Below are 22,252 nucleotides of genomic sequence, written 5' to 3' on the forward strand. Positions count from 1 at the left end.
ACACGAACCTTGTTCTTGTCCCGGCACCTCTTCCTCATTAAACCTTCATTAATAGTCTGACCAACACTTTCTGAAAGAAAAGAAGCGAATCTACCACCCGACAATGAGCCATAACCATGGCTCGGGATATTGGAAATCAGTCTGCTCTGGAAAATGCAGTTTAACATTCCCACTTGTGCCACACTGTCCTGCTGTTTCAAGAGTAAGGAACTAAGGAAGAGGGTGTTCTTCTGGGTGTTAAGACTAGACCTGTGGTGGCAGAGGGACAGGGGGACTGAGGGGGAGAAAGTGACTGGGACAGAAAGGATAAAATGCAACAGCTCTACCAGGGCAGTGATTTCCTCTCACACTAGGGGGTTCTAATCCAGAAACATAGTCGGTAAACTCTCAGTGACTCTTGCTTTTATTTTAAGTTGAATTTACAGACACTCTACTACAAGATTTCAAAACTAAAGTGATATAAATAACTTTGGACAGGGTTCAGAGAAGAACCACTGTGAGAACCGCCATGACTAAAGCGTGGGCAAAGGCATCTATTAATAGACAAAGAAACTGAAATCGCTTAGCTTAAGGGAGAGAAAGGTTGGACCTAACAGCAATCTTTACTACATACAAGGTCACACAAGAGCAATGGACCAGTAAAACAAGAGGACATAGTCTTTGAGCCACTCCAATTTAGAATCTCTATTTTTAAACAGGGGTGAGAGAATTAATCACAATATTTTAAAATTTAAAGTGAAGAGAAATGAAAAGTTTCATAGAATTAAAAACACCATCCACAGTGGCTTATACGAAAAGCAGGAGGGAGCCTCTGTGTTGAGGACGGCAAGGGTTTTAAAATTTATGCATAAAATGTACCAAATGCCACTGAACGGTGTACCTAACAATGGTCAACATGGTAAATTTGTTGTCATTTACATTTGAAATACACACACATACACAAATCCATGAAAGAAAGCTAGAGCTAATATACTTCCAATTGCTAAGTAATGTCACTTTCAGGAAAATTGTTATTTCACAGAATTGCAAAAGACTTAGACTGTTTTTTCTAACTGTTCGGTAATATCCTTAGTTTTCCTGAAAAAGCAAAGGGCTCTTAAAAGGAGAAAGGGAAATTGTGAGAAGACCAACTTCTGACTTGAATCCAGATGCAGACAGATAGGACGCAGTGGCTGACCATGGTCATCTGGCCTCTCTGCAGAATTTCTCTCAAGGCTGGGAAGCAGTATGCCAGTGACACTGGGTGGGTGGGACAATGTTTCTGTACATCAGGCAAACACGTCCCTCAGAATATGAATTCCTAGCCTAATGTTCCCCTTCTAGATCCACTTTCCTATCTTGACTCCCAAAGTCAGATCTCCTTGCAGCTTCACTCATGAAACAATCAGGGGGCAACTGACTCGCACACTGAAACTACAGGGCGCTATACACTTTCCTTCCACTCTCTTGGAGAATAGAAAAAATTACTGACTTTTCTTGCCTTGCTTGAAAACAGAGGTCTTTACTAGTTTCAATCATCTCAAAAATAATTTTTTTATGAAAACAACTCATGATGACTTGTAAGAAACCTGAAAGGGTTTCCTCAAAAGGAAATATAACAACAACAACAAAAATCTTTAAGGAATTAAAAAGCCTTAAAAACTACAGTGTCTCCCACTTCCTTTTTGTAACTTCCTTTCAGTTATTTCCGTGGGAATCCTATCTGCGTATGGGCTGTAAGTAAATGCTCAGGTTTCTTCAGCTTCTGCTCTGGGTATGACTAGGTGGGCCAATGGGTAATTGATAGTTCCCGGTGTGGCCTGGGTCCTAGGTTTAACAACAGAAATGTCAGAGCCTGGTGAGTTTTGGGGATTATTTTCAGGGCCAGCTGGTCACTTCAAAATGTGAGGTGAGACCGATCGCGCCCTCCCATCTGCCATTGCAAGACACCCTGCGGTGAATTTTTTTTTTTAAGGACATTTTGCTTTTGGGGAAATAAGGTCAACCCCACCCTAATGGCAATTTTAGAGCTGATAAGGAGAATCTTATTTCAGTAAAAGTCACAGACTTTTGAAACTATGTTAAGAGGTGAGAGGAGAAAAGTTATTTTCTTTAATTCACTTTATCTAAAGACCAGAACCCAGCTCCACATTCAGAATAAAAATATCCAAAATTTGGGTCCAGGAAAGGTAATCTTGAATAAGGAATTTGACTTGAAAGGGCAGAAGCGTGCCTCCTCCTAATTTTGCCCCCATGTATGCTACCCAGAAGGCCATTCCTGGGGATGGGGGACAGGGAGGAGGAGGGGGAGCAGAAATGAAAGGGACTGAGGGTTAGCGAAATGCTCAGCCTCATCCACTCACGCAGAGAACTCTCTGGATCGGGTCTCTTATCTGTGAGGTTAAAAAGAACCCACCCCAGAAACCAAGAGGACCCTGAACAATGCTACCTGGAAGTCCAGGTCCAGCCTCCTTTTGCAACTTAATAAATGCTAAAAAATGTACTCACTTCTGTGGCAATTTTTTAAAAGTAATATGAGTGTTTACACTTTTTTTTTTTCTAGAGAAAAAGGATTCTTTGTATCATGCCTCCCACTTATAAAGTATAGACTCATTCAACTTTAAAAAGGAAGGGAATTCTCACACATGCTAAAAGACAGACGAACATTATACTCAATTAAATAAGGCAGTCACAAAAGGACAGGAGGTACCCAGAATAGTCCATTCATAGACACAGAGAAGAGAAGGGTGTGGCTTCCCCGGGGCACAGGGAAGGGAGCTAGGAGTTAGTGTTTGGTAGGCACAGAGCCTGCCTGAAGTCCTGGAAATGAAAGGTAGTGAAGGTTGCCCAAAATGTAAATGCACTTAATGCTATAGCCCCTTACAATTACAAATGGATAAAACGGTATGTTTGGTGTTATGTCTATTTTACCACAATTTAAAACTTTTTTTTTTTTTTTTTTTTTACGTGTAGGCCCTCACCTCTTGATAGTTCTCCATGCTGGCTCTTTTCTAGATGTTTTCCCATGGTGGAACCTACGTCTGGTCCCCGAACACAGGGCAGGACTCAGAAATTTAGTTTAGTTCGTAGTGAATATCTTTCAAATCTCCACTGGGAGCTAGACAGCGACTCTCGCACGCGCACCTGCGGGTGTGCAAGCAGCCTGCTGTGGGTGGAAGCGCACAATGTCTTTTGACAATTAGCCGTGAGCAAGAATTGATTAAACACTTGATAAAGTAACACAGCTTGAAAGAGAGTACTTTCCCCACCTTCCTTCCCTCCCCCATGAACACCACATAAAAAGTGACAGTTTGTAATTTCTTTTTTAAGTATTAGCATCAAAGTTGGATGGGAGCTTCATTCCTCTTCCAAATGCAAACAGGCCACATTCCACCCTGGGAACACCCCTCATGCATTCCAACCCAGCCCACAGTCTATTACAGAGCTGGTGTCTTCTCCAGCCACCAAACCGGGGGCTGAGGGGCAAAGGGACATTTCCAGCACCTCTTCCCCCTAATAAGGTTGCTTCTCTGGGAGAGGGTTGTGGGGGAGCACCTAGGAAATAAAGCCGGCTGGTCCCCAAGTTCCTCTTTCTATTTCTGTCATTTTCACTTCCTCTCCCATCAGAAATCCCCATGAGGCGGCAATGCTTTCTCCTCTCCCTTCCCTGTCATTTCCGTTTCATTTCTCCCCAGACACTTCCTCTGGGCTTGTCCCCGTCTTCCTGCTTCTGCTACTTGCTCTGTCTTTAAACATTTGAGTTCCATTTCCCCCAAGGCGGTGGCAGGCTGTTTCTATAACCAAACTCAAGTCTTTCCTTTCAAGAGTTTCAAGAGCACCCTTCCCGTGTGCACGCCCGCTCTGCTGCCCCCGGCACTCCAGCAGGCGTGGGGCAGGCCAGTCAGGTCTGCCTTTGGGCTGCGTCCCTTTGGGAGCTACCACCAGACTTCGAGGGGGGCGTCTAGGGGCAAGTAGACTTCTTGGTGCTCGGGGGCTAGTCAGAGAGGGATTGCACAGGAGATGGTTTCAGAAAAATAGAAATAAAATTGAGTTTTGCTGCGTAAGCTGCCTGAGAAGGCTAAAATCTCACCAGGCCCTTTGCTACCTGTGAAAAATTCCAATCCTACACAAGCTTTTAAATCCCATCTCAGTAGGCTCTGTAAATGGCTCCGACTTGGCACTGAGAACCCCCTCCGTGCCTTTTCACTTTAGAGCGCCTGGCAAGGTTAACCCTCCTTCATTCAGGTCCTGCTGTTCCGGAATGTATACAATTGCCTGGACATGCTAAACTGAAGGGTATTTCTGCACTTGATACCAAAAAAAAAAAAAAGAGTTTGCCCTTTGTAGTGGTTAGAAATCTCAGCCCCCAAACTTATTTTTGCAAGAAACAGGATTTTATTTTCTACATCAATATATTTGCCATTTCAAGCCCCCGTCCTATAGGGTGGGAGGTTTAACCTCAGCCGTTTCTGGGGCTCTCCCCTCCCCGTTCCCTAAGACCATCCCGAAGCTCTGAGGTCTTACACAGTTTCAAGGACCGCTGGTCCGCTGTTCAGAGCAGTTATCTACCACGAAGGTGTCTACTCGGTCCGGCACCTCTTGGCTGCCTCGGGGCCCTGTTTGAGACATGGGGTCCTTGCCCAACTACACACTCGAGAGTCATTTCTTTAGGGGCTCCCGCCTTTTCCTCAGCACTGCGGCCGAGAAGCAGCACACAGGTCCCCTCCACTCTCAGGGCCCTAATGTCCTCTGTTTCCTCTTTCTCCCATCATGGAGGAATTTCTTTCGAACAGAAGGGAAATCTTCTCCTGTTTGTGGCTGAGACATTTCAACTATGCCCACCGACCCTCCCCTAACCCCTCGAGGCCTTTAAACCTACAGTTTACCTGTAACCAGGAACCGACTTCCCTTTCTGGGACTCAGGCAGCTGGAAAAAAAGAAGCTGGGATTTCTGCTTTCCGGGGCTGCGACTCCCACAGCGAGCACAAGGCGCATCTGGAAAGGAAGATAAAAAAAAAACCCAACTGCAACTTCAGGTCATGTTCTCTGCAACAGTTTATGAACACAAACAACACACGTGAGAGTTAGGAATGATTTTTAGATTTCTAAGTGATTAAAGAAACCCTTCTCTCTCCAAAGCAGTTGTCAAGCCTATATAAAGTTTGAAATTAGTTCAAGAGTTACTCCAACTCTCTTCTCTGGAGAAAACCAGCAAGCCTTTCTAAGCAGAGAGATAATATCCCTTCTATACTTTAGGGCCACCGAACAGGCCCAACGCTGCAGCTTGCTCACTAACTTTTATAACTTAAGAAAGTGAGGCGAAGTAATTACAAACATCTAAAAAACCTGATTTTTTAAAGTTTTATTTTTAAATCACCATTTACATACTTTACATACATAGTGTTCCCCTGATATTTCCAGTACCCACCTGGCACCATACAGTTATTCTGGTACCACTGGCTCCGTTCCCTGCGCTGTACTCCGTGTCCCCGCGACTGGTAACAACCAACAGCACCTCTAAATCCCTTCACCTTTTTCACCCAGTCCCTCAAACCTACACCCCCTGACAACCACCGGTCTGTTCTCTGTGTCTATGCATCTATTTCAATTTTGTTTGTTTATTTTGTTCTTCAGATTCCACACACAAGTAAAATCACATGGTATTTGTCTTTCTCTGATCGATGTATTGCACTGAGCATAATACCCTCTCGGTCCATCCACACTGTCACGAATGGTAAGATTTCATTCTTTTCATGGCTGAGTAATATTCCATCATATACATGCCCCAAACATTTTAATGTTTTTAAAATTTAAACTTTTTTAAGTTTTCAGTTACTGTTTACATTTAATATTATTTTGGATTATTTTCAGGTGTACAACATAGTGGTTAGGCTATATAAAATATACTTTACAAAGTATTCCCCCCTATATTTCTAGTACCCATATGTAATTATTACAGTATTATTGACTACATTCCCTATGCTGTACTTGACATCCCCGTGACTATTCTGCAACTACCAATTTTGTACCACAACTTTTTTATCCAGTCGTCTATTAATGGGCACTTGCATGCCTTCCATATCTTGACTATTGTAAATAATGCTGCAATGAACATATCTTTGCGTACTAGTGTTTTGGGTTTCTTTAGATCTAGGTATCCCTGGGTCATACGGCAGTCCCATTTTTAATATTTGGAGGAACCTCCGTCCTATAGAAAGCCTGTGTTTACTCAGTACGCCTCTGAGAGGATCACTGTGCTTCTGTCCTAAAAATTCCACACTCAAAACCATTCAAGCACTTAGTTATGGCAGGGGGCTGTGCTGCGGTGGCTTCTCACAGTTCGTTTACTGGTTTATTCCCTTTCAGAGCAAGTTGCTACTTGAGGAGCACTTCGAATTATTTTGTTTTAAAGGTATCAGTGAACACCCATATGTGAACTTACCGTTTACAGAATGATCTCTATCTGTTACCTTTTTGGATCCTCATAATCGCTGTAAGTAGCTGTGGTTTTCAACAGCAGCTGCAGCTGGCTCTGGCCTGCAGGTAAGCGCGGGCCTCCTCCCAGGGCGGCCCGCCGGTTCTCTGGAGCAGCGCGAGGGCGGCCTGCCAGCTGCGTATGAGACTAACCACACTGCCTCCATTTTTAATTTTTCATTTAATTTTATTTTGAGAGTACGTTTATTAAAGCTGGGGACAATGAAACAAGCAAAAGCTTAGGACAGAAGAAGCAACAGCGGAGACCCTGGGCGGGGGCTGCTTGGGTTCACTGAGAAGTCGGAGGAAAGGGGCCTTGGGGACAGGTCCAGGGTTAGGCCTGGGAGGAACGGCCGCTGCCCCGTGCTTCCCTGGTTGCAGTCCCACGGGGACCCTTAGAGTTTGGGAGCTGCAAGCCTGCGGGGGAAGAAAGGCGCGGGCGTGCTCCCGTTTCTGCACTTTTGGGGGAATCTGGGAATAGCAGCACGTTCGGTGTACCGCACACGGAGAAATAGACGCAAATGGTTCTGAAAACGCACTGTCGTAAAATGCATCAGTGGGTAAGAGGAAGGCTCATCATTTATACAAACATAAAACACACACGCACACACACACAGGCTCCTCCTTTCTTCTTTCCCCTCTAAAATTTAAAAGGCAGACTTTTTTATTCCACTGCATTTACAGGGCAATTTGACACCATCGTTTGAGAAGTTACACCGGAATCTAAGTTACCATTAACATCATCTTCCTTCCTCAGCCTCTACCCGCGCCACCAGCCCATCCAACCAACCATCAAGTCTCTCTTCGGCCTGGAAAATGTTTAAAGTCCGTCCGCACCGCGGCTTCCGGGCCCTAACCCGCGCCCCGCACCGCCGCTCGCCGGCCCTGTCTCCGCGAACGTCACCGCCCGCCCGCCCACAGCCCTGCTGCCCCTCTGCGCCCTGCCCGTGTCCCCCCACCGACGCCTCCCCGATGAGACCCGGACCTACAAGTGCCCGGGACAGGCCGACAGGTGTGGGGAGAAAAATCTAAGGACTTCTGGTTATCTCACGCTCTAAAGGGACTATTTTTCTGTATTTTGTATAATATACATAATATCATTTAATAACAAACATTGGCATTTAAAATGTTGTGTTGGGAGACGTACACGATTTTAAAAGTTTGTGGTCACAACTCCACACAGTGGTCAGGTTTTTTAAAATACAGATCTAATCGTGTAATTTCTTTTGCTTACACCACCGAATGGCTTCACACTGTCCACAAGGGCCCAATGCTGTGACAGTCCCTACAGACCTTGAAGGATCTATCTACTTCTCTGGTCCCCCTACAACCTATCTCCTTCCCTGGGCCTGGGGCTCTGTCTGACCCTCCCCTCCTCCTCTGAGGCAATGTTTTCTCCCACAAGAAATCTTCACACATGGGTCCCTCTGCTTCCACAAAGCTTTAGGTCTTTCTTACTTTTCGAAATTTTTTATCCTCGAGGACTTTTTTTTCATTGCTTTTAGAGAGAGGAAGGGAGAGAGAAACATCAATGTGAGAGAGAAGCCTCAGTTGGTTGCCTCCCACACGTGCCCAGACTACGGACCGTATGTCTGGACCAAGGGGTGCACACTCTAAGACCAGGGATTAAACCCACAACCCAGGTATGTGCCCTGACTGGCAATCAAACCGGCAACCTTTCGGTTACAGGACGACGTTCCAGCCAACCGAACCAAACTGGCCCGGGCTAGGTCTTTTGAATGTTATTTTCTTCCCTGACACCTGCATACCAACACACCATCCCGCTCCAACCCAAACGGTCCCTTGGTTAAACTCTCTTTTACCAACCACCCTGCTTTCTTTGTCATGGTACCTGGTACAATTGCTATTACATACATATAGTATCTTGTTCAATGTCTTCTACACTAAGCCGTATTCTTCCTAAGAATTTGTTTACCACTGTAACCCTTTGCACCTGATAAGTACCCAATACATACTTGTTGAATGCAAGCGTGAATTAGGTACCAACATTAATCCCCTCAGATGCTTCCTAAGAGTCAGGAAGCCTGGGAGGACCCTCAGATGATCAGCTCACGGAATCACCGGCCTTTCTTGTGCTCATCTGCCCTGCTCCAGGGCACCTTACCTTTAAGGTTTGGCCCCAGTTAACCAGGTGTTTCCCTATGTCTTCTGGGCCAACCCTGGACAGTTGCTCACTCGGATGCCTGGCACTCTCTGAACACCTTTAATACAGCACTTACTGGCACGTAAGTATGTATTGACATTTTTGTTTGTGCACCAAGATTTATTGTCTTCAGGACTTGGACCTTGCTAGTCATCTTTGTGAATGGTGTAAAGGGGCCATTTCATAAGTGAGATCTGTGGTGTCTCAAGACTTTTTTTTCTAATAGAAAGAAAAGTTTCAGCCTGCTTAATTTTCATGACTCACAAAAGTTACAACTCTCCCTTTGAACAAGGCAGGCACTCTGGGTGACATATCTTCAGGAGCCTTATGGAGATACATTAAATGCCAGTATCCTATTCTCCTTGAGAACCGGCTTTGTCAAGGGGGTGGAAAGAGAGAATTAACAGCCTGCCTAGTTCAGCTTTGTGTCTTAGAGAAACTATTTTAAAAGAGAGGGTGAGTAACTCAGGGACTAAGTGTAAACATGTAATAAATAGCAGAGAGCACAATGGAAGTCGCTTTTATCCACATACACACAAAGACATAAAAAAGAGCAGAAAAAAGAAAGAAAAGCCCTACCTGATACTCTTTGGGGTAATTATACAAAATGGAAACATAAGAGAACTTAATAATGCTTTCCTGGGACTCACATCAGGATGAATTTAAAGCAGGGCAATTAACTGGTTTTTTTTTTGTGAGGACACCAACCTCATGTAGATCATTTATATTCATACCTCTCCCTCCCTCAGTAGCTGTCTCAAACCCAGTTTACTTGAGCCCTGCAGTATCTACCAGATTCCACAAATAGGAGATTCTTAAGCCCCTGAGCTGTTGAACTTTTAAGCTCGGATCCTAATAAGGGTTCGACTTGCTCACTTCAGCACCAAGAACTGCTGTGGAACAGTTACCATACATGGGCAGAGAAGCCAGCAGGAGGCAAGGGGGAGGGAGCGCCTCACACAGCACAGCAGTTACATAACCAGAGGGGGTTGGGGGGGCGCTGCGAAGGGAAAGGCTCTTTCTGCCTCCCTTAGAAAGGCTAAGTTCTAAAAATGCCTCAGAAACACCTAACAAGCACATCTAAGTCGCTGGAGTTAGTAGCTCAAATATAATTAGATCTGGAATATCAGTTCAGTCTGCTGGGTTTATGTGGGTTCATCCTGATGTGAGTCCCAGGAAAGTATTGTTAAGTTCTCTTATGTTTCCATTTTGTATAATTACCCCAAAGAGTATCAGGTAGGGCTTTTCTTTCCTTTTTCTGTTCTTTTTTATGTCTTTGTCTCTTTTCAGTCACTTTAGAGAGCTAGTGTCCTCGAGAACCGTTACACAAATGGGCAGTAGGTTTCAGTCATAACAAAACACGTGTCATTTCCTTTTTCGTTGCCCATGAGTTTTGAAGGCTGACCTACAGGCAGTCCCCAAACAAGCTGCATTCCAGTGGCTCGTTTCTAAGTCAGTTACTAGGCACTCGGAACATAGTTTCCCATAGAAATAATTTTAGAGGTAGTGGTTCAGATTTCCAGATATGGCCAAAGAAGCCCACGTACACGTAAGAAGTTTTACTGAAGACGCTGCCCACCACATATAACAATGCCTTTCCTTAAGGAAATGCGTCCCCACTGCTAAGCTGGGATTCCTGTAACCCACCTTCCTTCGTCTTGGAAGGGGTAGACAACGTCCAAGTATAGATGCTGCCTGTTGGGGGGCGGTGGGGGATGCAGGGAAAAGAAGGTGCGTCCAGCAGCAGCCACAGCAAGGACCCCGAGGGGAGAGTGAGGGTGGGCGGAGCCCCTGGCAGGCAGAGCGCCCTGACAGCAGCCTGTGTCACTGCATTGGCCCCGAGGGGCACTTCCTTTTCTCCTGGCAAGAACTTGCTAAATGTTCAGAATGACAGAACAACCTTCTATGGAGCACATGCTCTGAGCCAGAGCACTGCGTTAATTGCCATATCTACATTATTTCACAGAATTCTCCCAACAAACTCAGCCTTCGTGAGGCCAGCTGTTTCATCAGCACTTAAGAGAAGGGGCATGAAGGCTTAGGGATATTAGGCACTTGCCTAACTTCATACGGTGAAAGCCAGCACTTGAACTCACGCTCCTCTGACTCCAAATCCACTGTTCCATACTGTTTTCCAGGGACTTAGGGAACACTTCCAACGGCTTATTGTTTAGATTGCTATTTAACAGTTTTAATCAAGGCAGTCATTCTCCCCCTTCGGTGAGTGGATTGGATTAACTGGTTCAAGAACTACTAAGCGCTTTCTGCGTAGATGACGCAAGGAGGTATGTGCTGGAACTCCAGTGGATGCAACAAGACATCCACGCATGAACATTTAGGTAACTGGACAGAGCAGGAGGTGACCAGGGCCACATGATCTAACGTACCGTGTTGCAGAGAGCATCCGCTGACAGCAGGTAGCAGTGAGCTGGCGTTATCACCGGGGGCCACGTGCGGGAGGCTGGACTTGAGCTGGACCTGGAAGAAATGGGCTGAGATGGAGGACATGCCTGATGAAAGGCTCAGATGAGCAAAATTTGTGTGTTAATGACTCCCTAATGAAGAGACAAGGCTGGCTCGATTTGTTTCATGTTACAGAGAAATGGAAAATAAGATTGGAAAAGTTAGGGCCAGATGGTGCAGAGGCCTCTAGGATTTCTGTTACAATTTAACTTTTTGAACAAGTAACATAGTTCAAAAATAAAGTTTGTAAAAAGGAACAAAGGAAAATTCTCTTCCTCTCACATAGGTAACCTCACTTAGTAAATTTCCTATGCATTCTTTCCATTTTTTTGTATGCACATACCAGCAATTATAAATGTGCATATTCTTCCCTAGCTGGGGTGGCTCAGTGGATTGAGTGTCAGCTTGCGAACCAAAGGTTTGCTGGTTTGATTCCCAGTTGGGGCACATGCCTCGGCTGTGGGCCAGGTCCCCAGTTGGGGGGTGCATGAGAGACAACCACACATTGATGTTTTTCTCCTTTCTCCTTCTCTTCTCCTCTTTAAGAATAAATAAATAAAACCTTTAAAAAATGTATATATCCTGATGTTCCCTCTTCATTAAAAGATATCATATGGTAATAGAAATTTTGAATAGCAATAATTTTTATATTCTTACTATTTAAAACAATTGTTTACTTATTAAAATATAATGGTGTTTCCCAGGCTGGATTTATTAAACAAACATGAATTGGAATCCAAAATAGAAACAGTAATTTCCACAGATGAATTCACCAGCATCACCTATGCATTTAAACCCTCAGAAGTGTGGGTTTGGGTTGATGAGATGCAGAGTCCCCTTCAGTGTTACCTTAATGCCATGTCCACTCCTCCCCTGGGCTTCCTTCATAGCATTATAATTACCAGTTTGTGTGGCTGCCTCCTTTACCTAATGGAAATTCTTTCAGGCAAAGACTATAGAACTCATTTGTCTTCCTAACATAATGCCCAGCAAATATGAGATTATTCAATGAAAACTCAAATGATTTCATGAATGGAGGACAAAGAACGTTGCACGGACGTGAATAACACGTCCTAAGGAATGACCTGAACAATTTAGCCGAACTCTAGGGCATCAGAATATTTTTTTAAAAGGAATGGTATTTTATTATCGCTGGTAAATGTAGTTTGATGAAATGCTGTAAGGATGTGTTAAGATCAGGCAATAAAGAGAAAGAGTGAAGATGCTGGGGGGAGGGGAAGAGGAGAAAATTGCAACGAAGGTTGTGGAGCAGCCGGAAGGAGCTGGAACACGGGCAACACGGAGGTCGGCGGCGACAGGCAGCGCAGGCATGAAAACCACTGTAGGTGGGGGTTAGGGAGGTAAGAGCACGCTTGGAGGGCTCCGATCCACCCAGAAAAAACAATTTTGTTAACAGAAAATTGAGAAAAAGGGGGTTGAGTAGAGGGGCCTGCATGCCAAATGTTTGAAATACTTATAGAGACTGAGAGGAAAAGCTGATTGAAAGCAACGGCTGCCTTATAGCCTTTCTGGAAAAAGGCCAATTATAACTTTAAGTAAAAGCCTTGATAAGCAATGCTGAGAGTCTATTTGAAGCAAGAGATTATGAAGTTGTAATTCTTTTGTGTCAAATACTATGTGAGGTGCTCTGGGCCTACAGAGATGAAAAATCAACATGCCCTCACAAGGAGCTTTTGTCTAGTAGGGAGAAAGTCATCCAGCACTTTGAAATATATTTAGTTCCAACATTAACCTCTTTACTCTTAAAATGGTCATATGACAACATAGTTAACGTTGCAATTAATGGGGCTGTCACTGATTCTAAGTGTTCTGTTCATATATGATAAAAGTTAAGCAGTTTCTTAGATACTTTCAGTTATGGTCATTCAAAATAGTTTTGATATCCAGGTACTTTATTCCCTAAAGTCGTGCTTTGTCAAATGTTGACAACGTCCAAAAAAGGAAGTGCTCTTTCGGGATCCATCAAGTGATCTGTTGTTACTATTACAAGTATATTTTTACCTGTTAAAGATATTCAATTCCTGTAGACATAAGTTGATTTTATCAGGGTACCTCAAGGCAAAATATTTGTTCCAGTTGATCCAAGAATCAAACCAAATCTGCTCAGATGGAAACTTGCTACGCAAGTTAAACTCAGTCAGGTGTGGGTCCCCAAGCTCACATGACACAAAAAACACATGTAAGCAAGACGTACATTTACTTAAACACGGTAACAACCACAACTGGAGAGAAAGAAAGTACACATCTGTTCAATTGAAATGTGTAAAAAGTTCTGAGTTATTTTTCGAAATGTTATGAGAAATACTATGCCTCCAAACTCAGGTTTGCAGAATGCGCTAGCCTGCCCTTTCTGCCACTGATCCAGTGCCCAGGCTGGTGAGGTATATTTGAGGGCAGTTTCTCAGAAGGCATTTGGATTTTAACTTTTGAAAGCCAATCTTTAACCTAACAACACCTGAACACTAATTATACATTTTCTTTCTCATTAATAAGTACCAGATAAAAGGCAGTATTTTTTACAAATCTGTTTTTGATAATAGACTCCTGGCTCATTTTTTTAGAACTTTTTTTAATAAAAATTTACTTAGAGTCCTTTCTAAAAACCCATGGAAAAAGCAATTTAAAAAGTCCTCAAAGCTATTACCCTTCATCTGCTTTTCTGTAAAAATCAGCCAAGACATTTCTCTTATTTTTTTAGAGGATTAGTTCTTCATAAATAGGGACTCTTTTCTTTGCGGGGAGGGCATCAAGGAATTCATCCTCAGAACTCCCCCAAATGTGCAAACAAACATGTTTGGAAATGTTCTTTGAAAACATTGTCTGAAATATTTTCATGCATGAAACTGAAAACAAACCAAATGTCCACCATCTTTGTACATCTTTATGAAGAAATATGTCCTTGTGGGTGTGGCTCAGTGGACTGAGTGCCGGCCTGTGAACCGAAAGACCGCTGGTTCAATTCCCAGTCAGGGCACATGCCTGGATTGTGGGCCAGGTCCCCAGTTGGGGGCATGCGAGAGGCAGCTGATTGATGTGTCTCTAAGACACATACAAGATTCTCTCCCTCTCTTTCTCCCTTCTTTCTCTCTGTCTAAAAATAAATAAATAAAATCTTTAAAAATATATGCTTATTTAAAAAAAAAGTACATAGCGATTAAAATAATCCTGTTGAACAAGACAAACTTTTCGAACTGTTAAATTAAAAACAAAATTGTATTGATCCATATGCACAAAATGATCTACTTTGTTTTGTTATTTTTTGAAATTATATTTGAGTATCTTTAGAGACCGGATAGTTCCAACATTACATAAATTGTTTCAGAGCAAACAACAGAAAACTTTCACATCTTTCTAAAAAAGAAGGTATAATATTGATACTTAAGTCCGTAAAGATAGCATAAAAAGAAAAAATTATAGGCCAGCAACACTTAGGAATATTGATGGAAAAATTCTGGCATAAATAAAATGTCAGCAAATAAACTCTAACATCATATTAAGAAAATACTTCACCATGACTATGTAGGTTTTATGCCAGAAATGTATGGATGGCTGGCTGTGAGAAAATATGTTAACGACACTCACCTTATTAATAGATTTAAGGAGAAAGATCATATGCTATCTCCATAGATGGCTAAAAAAAGCCTTTGATAAATTCAACCATTCCTCATACAAATACTTGAGAAAATTGAACTGATGAATACTTCTTTTACATTATAAATTATATAAAGGGTCTGGCACAAATAACGCCCTTTTTTATGAGCTGATAACCTATACCAAATCTTTTATTACAAAATCATAAGCATGTAATTCTGTAACATAACAATATCATACTCAAGCACACCCTATGACATTATAGGTGGAATGTTCAAATTGCTGTCCATCTGGTGTGAGACCACCATATACCCTACCAACCTCATTCAAAGGAGTTATTTCTGTTGGGCCCTGTACTAAAAAAGCTAGGATTTTACTTAATGCAGTAATACAAAAGGCATTCCCACAAAGGTCAGAACGAGATAAAGATGTTCTCTATCTCTAATGTAACTTTATGAGTGCCATTATTAGCCAATGCCATTAGGTAAAAAGCAATTATGAGCATAACAATTAGAAAAGAAAAATTAAAACTATCTATTTGAAGATAAGAATACATAAAATTCTCAGAGAACAACTTATAAAACAAACTCAAACAAAAATAAGTTAGTGAGATAGCAGGATATAAAATTAATATGCAAAACCTAAAACCTTCAGATAAATTATAACGTTAGAAAGTAAAACGGAAGAGAGAAATCCATTTCCAATGGCAACAAGAAAAGATAAAATACTTAAGAATATACTTCAGAAATGTGAAGTCTGTTTGAAGGAAACTATAAAACTACTGGAAAACCCCGAAAGCGTGCTTGAGCAAATGGAAAGACAACCCATTCTTGAGTACGCTGTTTCACCATTAAGCAGTCCGTTCTCCCTCTGTTAATTAAGACATTCAAAACAATCTCAATTAAAAAAATTGCACCAGGATATTTTTTTTCTGGAATATGAAAATGTGAACTTAAAGTTTGATCTCAAGCCAGTTTGTCAACTTGGAACAAACCCAGGACTTAAAAAACAAGGCTATAATGCTGGCATTTCTCTACGAAACAAACCTACCACCTACCACTGAGCCAGCCCTACTCACCTTGAGCTAATTAGTTGCATATAGAAGGACTTCAGGTCGCTCAATCATCATTTCCAAAGCAGCTGTCAACCTCAATTTGCATGTGACATTTTACATGTGGATATGTTGCAACTTAATTAAAAATAAAATTGTTTAGGCAGAATAAAATACACCTTGCAGGTCATATCTAGCCCACAAGCTGTCAGGCTTTGACATTTTGGAGTCTAACAAACTTTTTCTGTAAAGGGTCAGTAATATTTTAGGCTTTTGCAGGCCACATATAGCCTATGTTGCAATATTCCTGTTTATTTTTACATCATTAAAAAAAAAAAAGACATTCTTAGCTCAAGGGCTATAAAATCAAGCCTTGAATTTGGCTGTGAAGGTGGTAGCTTGACAATCTTGGTAAATAGAAATTAGCTTTGAGATTCAAAGAGTCCTTCCAAAGATGTTACCTGACCTCTAGCTCTCACAAATAAATTAAAAAAAAAAAAAGATGGGATAAGTATAATATATATAAATTCACTAGCAATTGGCCATTTCATAACGCTGTATGTTTTCTTCCTGCTACATATCCAGGAGCATATCCTGAAAGGGAGTTTATGCGGAATTTTAAGATACCACCCGACTATCTGTAACTGCTCTTACCAAATAATGCCATATTCACTGAAAACTGTTTTCTGTTTTATTCCAGTCATGTTTTCAAGACAGTGTTATCAGCTTTACAATTTAGACTTTTCTGCTCAAGATTAGGGTGTTTCTGGGTTCTTGGCTGCCAGATCTACTCACTTCCTGGTCTAATCCCTAAAAGGGAATGTGTTTGATAAAGTTAAGGATAACAGCGTCTATTTCTGAGACAGGCCAAGAACTTTGTAATCCCATTAGACTAATGATGTGGCAACAGCAGACGGAAAAGTCATTCCGATTCATCCTTATGAATCGCTTTGGTCCTGGCCCAGCCTCAGAAGGGACGTTGCAGTGATTTGATCTGGCCTTGAACAATTGTAAAACTAGCTGGGAAACGTTAAAATCTTTCCTAGAAATCACGTAAAAATAGTATTGTGAGATTTTAAAAATAACTACATGTGAAGGTTGATAAGATGAATATCAGCTCTCAAATACCCTTTAAATTTCCCAATTCATTGAAAAGATACAAGGGGAATCGATCATAACATGATTTACTGAGTCAAACTTGATCCTGGATCACTAGTAGTTTTTGTGGGGTTTTTTTTTTAAGATTTATTTTTTAGAGGGGAAGGAAGAGAGGCAAACACCAATTGGTCGCCTCTTGCATGCCTCCAACTGGGGGCCTGGCCCACAACCGGGGCATGTGCCCCTACCTGGAGTCCACCAGTGACCTTTCAGTTCACAGGCTGGTGCTCAACACACCTAGCCCCACAAGCCAGGGCTGAGTCACTAGTAATTTGACTCTAGGTCTGCCCAAATTGTACTCAAGCTTCAGATAAGTAACAAAACCCAGGACTACTGGTTATCTAGTGCTTGGCTGGACTAATCCCCTGGACTTCTTGGTCCCTATCTCTCATTTCAGGGAAGAGCAAACTCAAAAGCAACTCAAGATTAAGAACAGTGATGCGCTAGAGTAGGCAAGTCAACTAATTGTTAAGTAACAGAGTGAGCCAGCTGTTAAACAGTCATCAATAAAGATTAAATTTTATCAACTTAGAGGAACCATACATATTCTATTAAAAACAATGGCACTAAAACTAAAAACTTACCACTATTTTACATTTTACCTTTACTTTTGCTCTTGAGATTACTTACATTTAATGCATCTGTATGGCAGGAAAAATATATACTGGTGTGCTACTGAGCATCTTTTACCCACTCTGCATTGTCATCACATTGATAATCTGAAATTGGTTGTGGTGCAAGTATTTACACCACACAAACAGGCAAATGCTACTATAAGTAAAGCCCTGTCTCCACTTTTTCATTATTGACTTTAGAGAGAAAGGAAGAGCAAGGGAGGGAGGCGGGCAGAAGGGGGTTGGCGGGGAGGGAATTTGCTGTTTCACTTATTCACGCATTCATTGGTTGATTCTTGTGTGTGCCCTGACTGGGGATGGATCCCACACCTTTGGCGTTAGCAGGATGATGGTCTAACCAACTGAGCTCCCCCAGCGTCCCTACTTTTGAGTCAGTTTAAACATTTCCCAGACAATACTGGTTAGGAGGGTACCACAGCCTCTGCTGAGCTCATGTACAGATCCCATCTCAGTCATTCTCACGCTAGCTCCACAAAATACTCCGTAAAATTAAAAAAAAAACAACTGCTTAAATACTTATGAAATAGAAACTTTTAAGAATCATTAAAAATGGTTTCATTTTTAAACATATGTTCCTTCTCTCTAAACAAGGAAGCATCTTTTCTAATAAATAGCAAACTGGCTCTGAGAAATTTTCGAATTCCCACAATAATGTCTTATGGAAATGCTTATGATGGGTTATAATGTCCTTTGTCTATTACATCAAATACTTTCTCTTGTGAGAAGGGCTGTTGCCCTAGAGGCAACATAAACTGGCCACAAGAGCAAACAAAGATGGACCAGTTGGCTCCCTCTCACCTCCCGGAAGTGGTTAAGTAGGCCCTGAGCTACTCCCGGGAATACAAAGGCCAGATTCACTAACAAATGGCTTGGATGCCATTTGGGTTATTTCAGACATATGGAGCATCTCACTCACTTTTCTTAAAAGAGTACCAAAATTGGACAGTGTAAAGAAAAATTAAGGCATGTGTGTAAAAGGCATTACATACGAGTTTTGATTTTTTTTGTCTTGGGGTGCCTGCAAATAGTCTAAATGCCTAAGCTGAACTGGAAAAAGATACAAAAGACATACATTATTCTTAAACTGCCTTTTAGGTAGTTGAAAAAATAAATCCCCAAACTAGTTGGTGATGTATAGTATACTAACACCACTATATTATGATCATATAAAAAGTGCATGTATCAGGACAAAGGGCATGTGCTTGTTCTTTACACTAGAAAGGCGTCAAAAATTCAAAAGAAAGTAGCTTGCATGTCTGAGGAATTGCTACCTAAATTTGAGAAACAGCAACTTTCTCTTTTTTTCCCTGTGGGATATTTGTAAATATGATGCAGTATACGAGAATTAATCACACACATTTTTCGCTAAATACTGAGAAATACTAAAGCAGCTACTAGGGTTTTAAAGGTTATTTCCAAGCATTTACATGTGAGTGCATGTCTATGTATAATAGAGCCTTCAAAGGTACCCTTAGTTCTTAATATTTAATATTTGAATGAAACTAAAAAATGTTGTCAAGTCTTGATGGCTCTGGTCTCTAAGAAGTGATCTCTAACCCTACCTGAGGTAGATGGCTTTACTTGGATACCCTCCTTGGATAAGCTCTGCGGGAATACGGCTATCATCCTGCTTTCCATCAAATGAAAAGTGCGAAAAACATCTACACCGTATACTTTATTTACAATGAATAAAATGATAATCACAATGACAGCTAAATGACAATTCTGTACATTTGGCTGGATAATATAAAAAAATTTACATATCCACAAGCACATAGATCTTTTACCAACATCAAACATTTTAGTCTATGTAGTCAAAGTCTTCTGGAATTCCAAAAGTTTTATCAATTTTATTTTCTTCGAACCCAAATTTTCTTTTGGCCCAAGATTTTATTGCAAATATGTTATCTATAAAGAAAAGAAGAAATATTTTTGAGAATTCAAAACACCATTATAAAACATTTCACATATAATACACCCATTGTTTTTACTTTCAGAAACATCAAAGGAGGTTTCTGTATGTTCATGAGTAATGGCATAATGACAATTAATTTCAAAAGAAAATACTTCATGAATATTTTGAAAAAACAGATCTCATATTTAAAATTCCAGTAAATGAGGTGCCACTGAAGAATGACTGGCTTGAGAACCGTCCAAGGACGGGGACAAGCTAACGGTGCCCCCACGGCCCCACAGCGGAGGCCCGGACTCCGCCACCTCAGGAAGTAGGGCTGCTCTGGCTCCCAGAGGGGACACGTCCTTTCCAGGCCCTCCCCCCTCCCTGGCAGAGGGGAATGGCTTCCAGACAATCAGGCCAGTGTGAGGGACAGGGGTCAGGAGGGGAGAAAGGGCTTCCCCTCTCCAAAGACTGTAAGATGGGAACAGATGTATCCTCAGTATCCTCCAGGGCAAATTTAAAATGCATTTTACCACCGAAAAACTGTTCTATCTACTTCAGGAATTTGTCCCAGGGAAATAAAAGAAACTGTGTACAAGGATGTAGGGTCAAATCTTCATCTAAGTGTAATAAAAGAAAAAAATAACAGCCGCTTCACTGTCTGACCGCCTGGAGGGCACCTCTGCACAGGCAATACCCGCACGCTCACGCGGCTGCACCTGGGCAGTGGGGACGGCGGTGAGTTTCCTTTCTTACATTTTACGGGTTTCCTTTCATGTACTTATATCACCTTTATAATGAACAGGCATTATAAATATAAAAAATAATGGTATAAAGTCTGGTTCAGAGTATTCTATAAATACTAGTGACATGAAGTAAAAGGGTTAAAATAGGTTTTCTTGGAGTGTTAAGGGCTGAAGTATGTCGCCTCCTCCAAATTCGTATGTTGTAGTCCTAACCCTCAGCACCTCAGAATATGACCATATTTGCAAACTTGACCTCTTTTTTCCTTCACTTTCACTCATTTTTTTTTCAAATCAATGCAGTGAAAGACACATTTTGGTGAAGAGGGTCAGATGACCCGTGTGTGCATCGATCTTTAAAGAAGTGATTAAGTTAAAGTGAGCATGCTATGGGAGGCCTAATCCGATCTGACTGGTGTCCTTGTAAGAAAAGGAAAGGTAGACACACTGAGACACTAGGGGTGTGAATAGGAAAGACCATGTAATGACACACAAGAAAGTGGCCAGCTATAAGCTAAGGAGAGAGAGGCCTTAAAAGTAACCAAACTTGCCCTGGCTGGTGTGGTGCAGTGGGTTGGTGTGTCCTCCCATAGACCAATGGGGTCATGGATTTGATCCCCGGTTGGGCCTGTGTGAGAAGGCAACCAAGTTGCTGTTTCTTTCTCACTTTGAGGTTTACCCCCACTCTTCCCCTTCCTCTCTTCTAAAAGCAATGAAAAAATGTCCTCAGGTGAGGATAAAAAAATAAAAAGAAACCAAACTTGCTGACACCTAGATTTTGAACTTCTAGCCTCCAGAATTGTGAGAAAATAAGTATCTTTTGTTTAAGCTACACTCAGTCTGAAGTATTCTGTTATGGTGTCCTAACAAATTTATATTTTGTCTTTGATCACTTTTAAAAATATTGTTTTAAGAAGTTTATTTCCAAGGACACCAGCACACAGACAGGGAATACCAAGTGAGGACACAGTGAGAAAGTGGTCATCTACATGCCAGGAGAGAGGCCTCAGAAGGAACCAACCCTGCCGATACCTTGACCTTTACTTCCAGCCTCCAGGACTGGAGAGAATAAATTTCTGCTGTTTAAGCCATCCCGATGGAGGACTGCAGCAGCAAGCCGATGGCACACCCAACGGGAATAAGTGAAGAGTATAGGTAAGGATAAAAAAACCTACAAGAGATGGTGAAGCAGACTGGGCTATGCGAGAACCAGAAGTTTCTACTTCTAAGGAGACAAGTAGAAGACCCCACTGAAGGAGAGGGCTCCGTTAACAGCCCCGGGGCTGAGGAACAGCTATCTTGGAGCCCCCGCCTGGAGAGGAAGCGCTCCAGGATATGACCCACACAGATGAAGGAGTAGATCTAAGAAGGGCCTGCAATCTAGATTGCTCTACCTAGCAAAGCTATCGTTTAGAATGGAAGAGCAAAGTGCTTCCCACTCCAGGTAAAGCTAAAGGAGTACATTATCTCCAAGCCATTACTACATGAAATGTTAAAGGGACTTATTTAAGAAAAAGATCAAAACCATGAACATTAAAAAGGCAACAAATGTACAACCATCAACAACTAATCTAAAAAACAAAACACAACAAAACAAACTAAGCAAACAACAGGAACATAATCATAGGTATGGAGAGCATTGGAGTGTTACCAGTGGGTGGGGGGAGAGGGGAGAATGGGGGAAAAGGCGCAGGGATTAAGAGGCATATGGTGGGTGCAAAATAGACAGGGGGATGTTAAGAACAGTATAGGAAATGGAGAAGCCAAAGAACTGACATGCGTGACCCATGGATGTGATCTGAGGTGGGGGGGATTCCTGGAGGAAAGGGCCACTGGGCGGGGGTGGGGAGAGGGAAAAAAATGGGACAACTGTAATAGCACAATCCATAAAACATACTTAAAAAAAAGACATGAGATGTAGGAAGTGGGATATCAGGTAATCTGGCGTAGGGGAGAGGCAAGCAATCCCAGGGTGGCGGTGAAAGGAAATGCTAGGACACAGCTGTGTGCCAGCCACAGGGGACAAGAAGACCAGACGGGACAAAACAGGAACTATTTTTTCAAGAGGATGGAGCA

At 42.0% G+C, this 22,252-nt stretch overlaps 1 protein-coding gene across 1 annotated transcript in view; it reads right to left on the reverse strand.

Moving 5' to 3' along the window:
• Window positions 1-19,337: 19,337 nt before the first annotated feature.
• The window catches only part of MND1 (meiotic nuclear divisions 1), a 50,856-nt gene continuing 47,941 nt past the window's right edge, over window positions 19,338-22,252 (reverse strand). The window contains exon 8 of the mRNA XM_054595824.1: window positions 19,338-19,444. Coding sequence (XP_054451799.1) covers window positions 19,338-19,444 — 107 coding nt within the window. The remainder of the gene's footprint in view (window positions 19,445-22,252) is intronic.

The sequence above is a fragment of the Pteronotus mesoamericanus genome, unplaced genomic scaffold (assembly GCF_021234165.1).
Source record: "Pteronotus mesoamericanus isolate MK-2021 breed Mesoamerican mustached bat unplaced genomic scaffold, CSHL_Meso_final contig_163, whole genome shotgun sequence".
In the NCBI taxonomy this organism is placed as follows: Eukaryota; Metazoa; Chordata; class Mammalia; order Chiroptera; family Mormoopidae; genus Pteronotus; species Pteronotus mesoamericanus.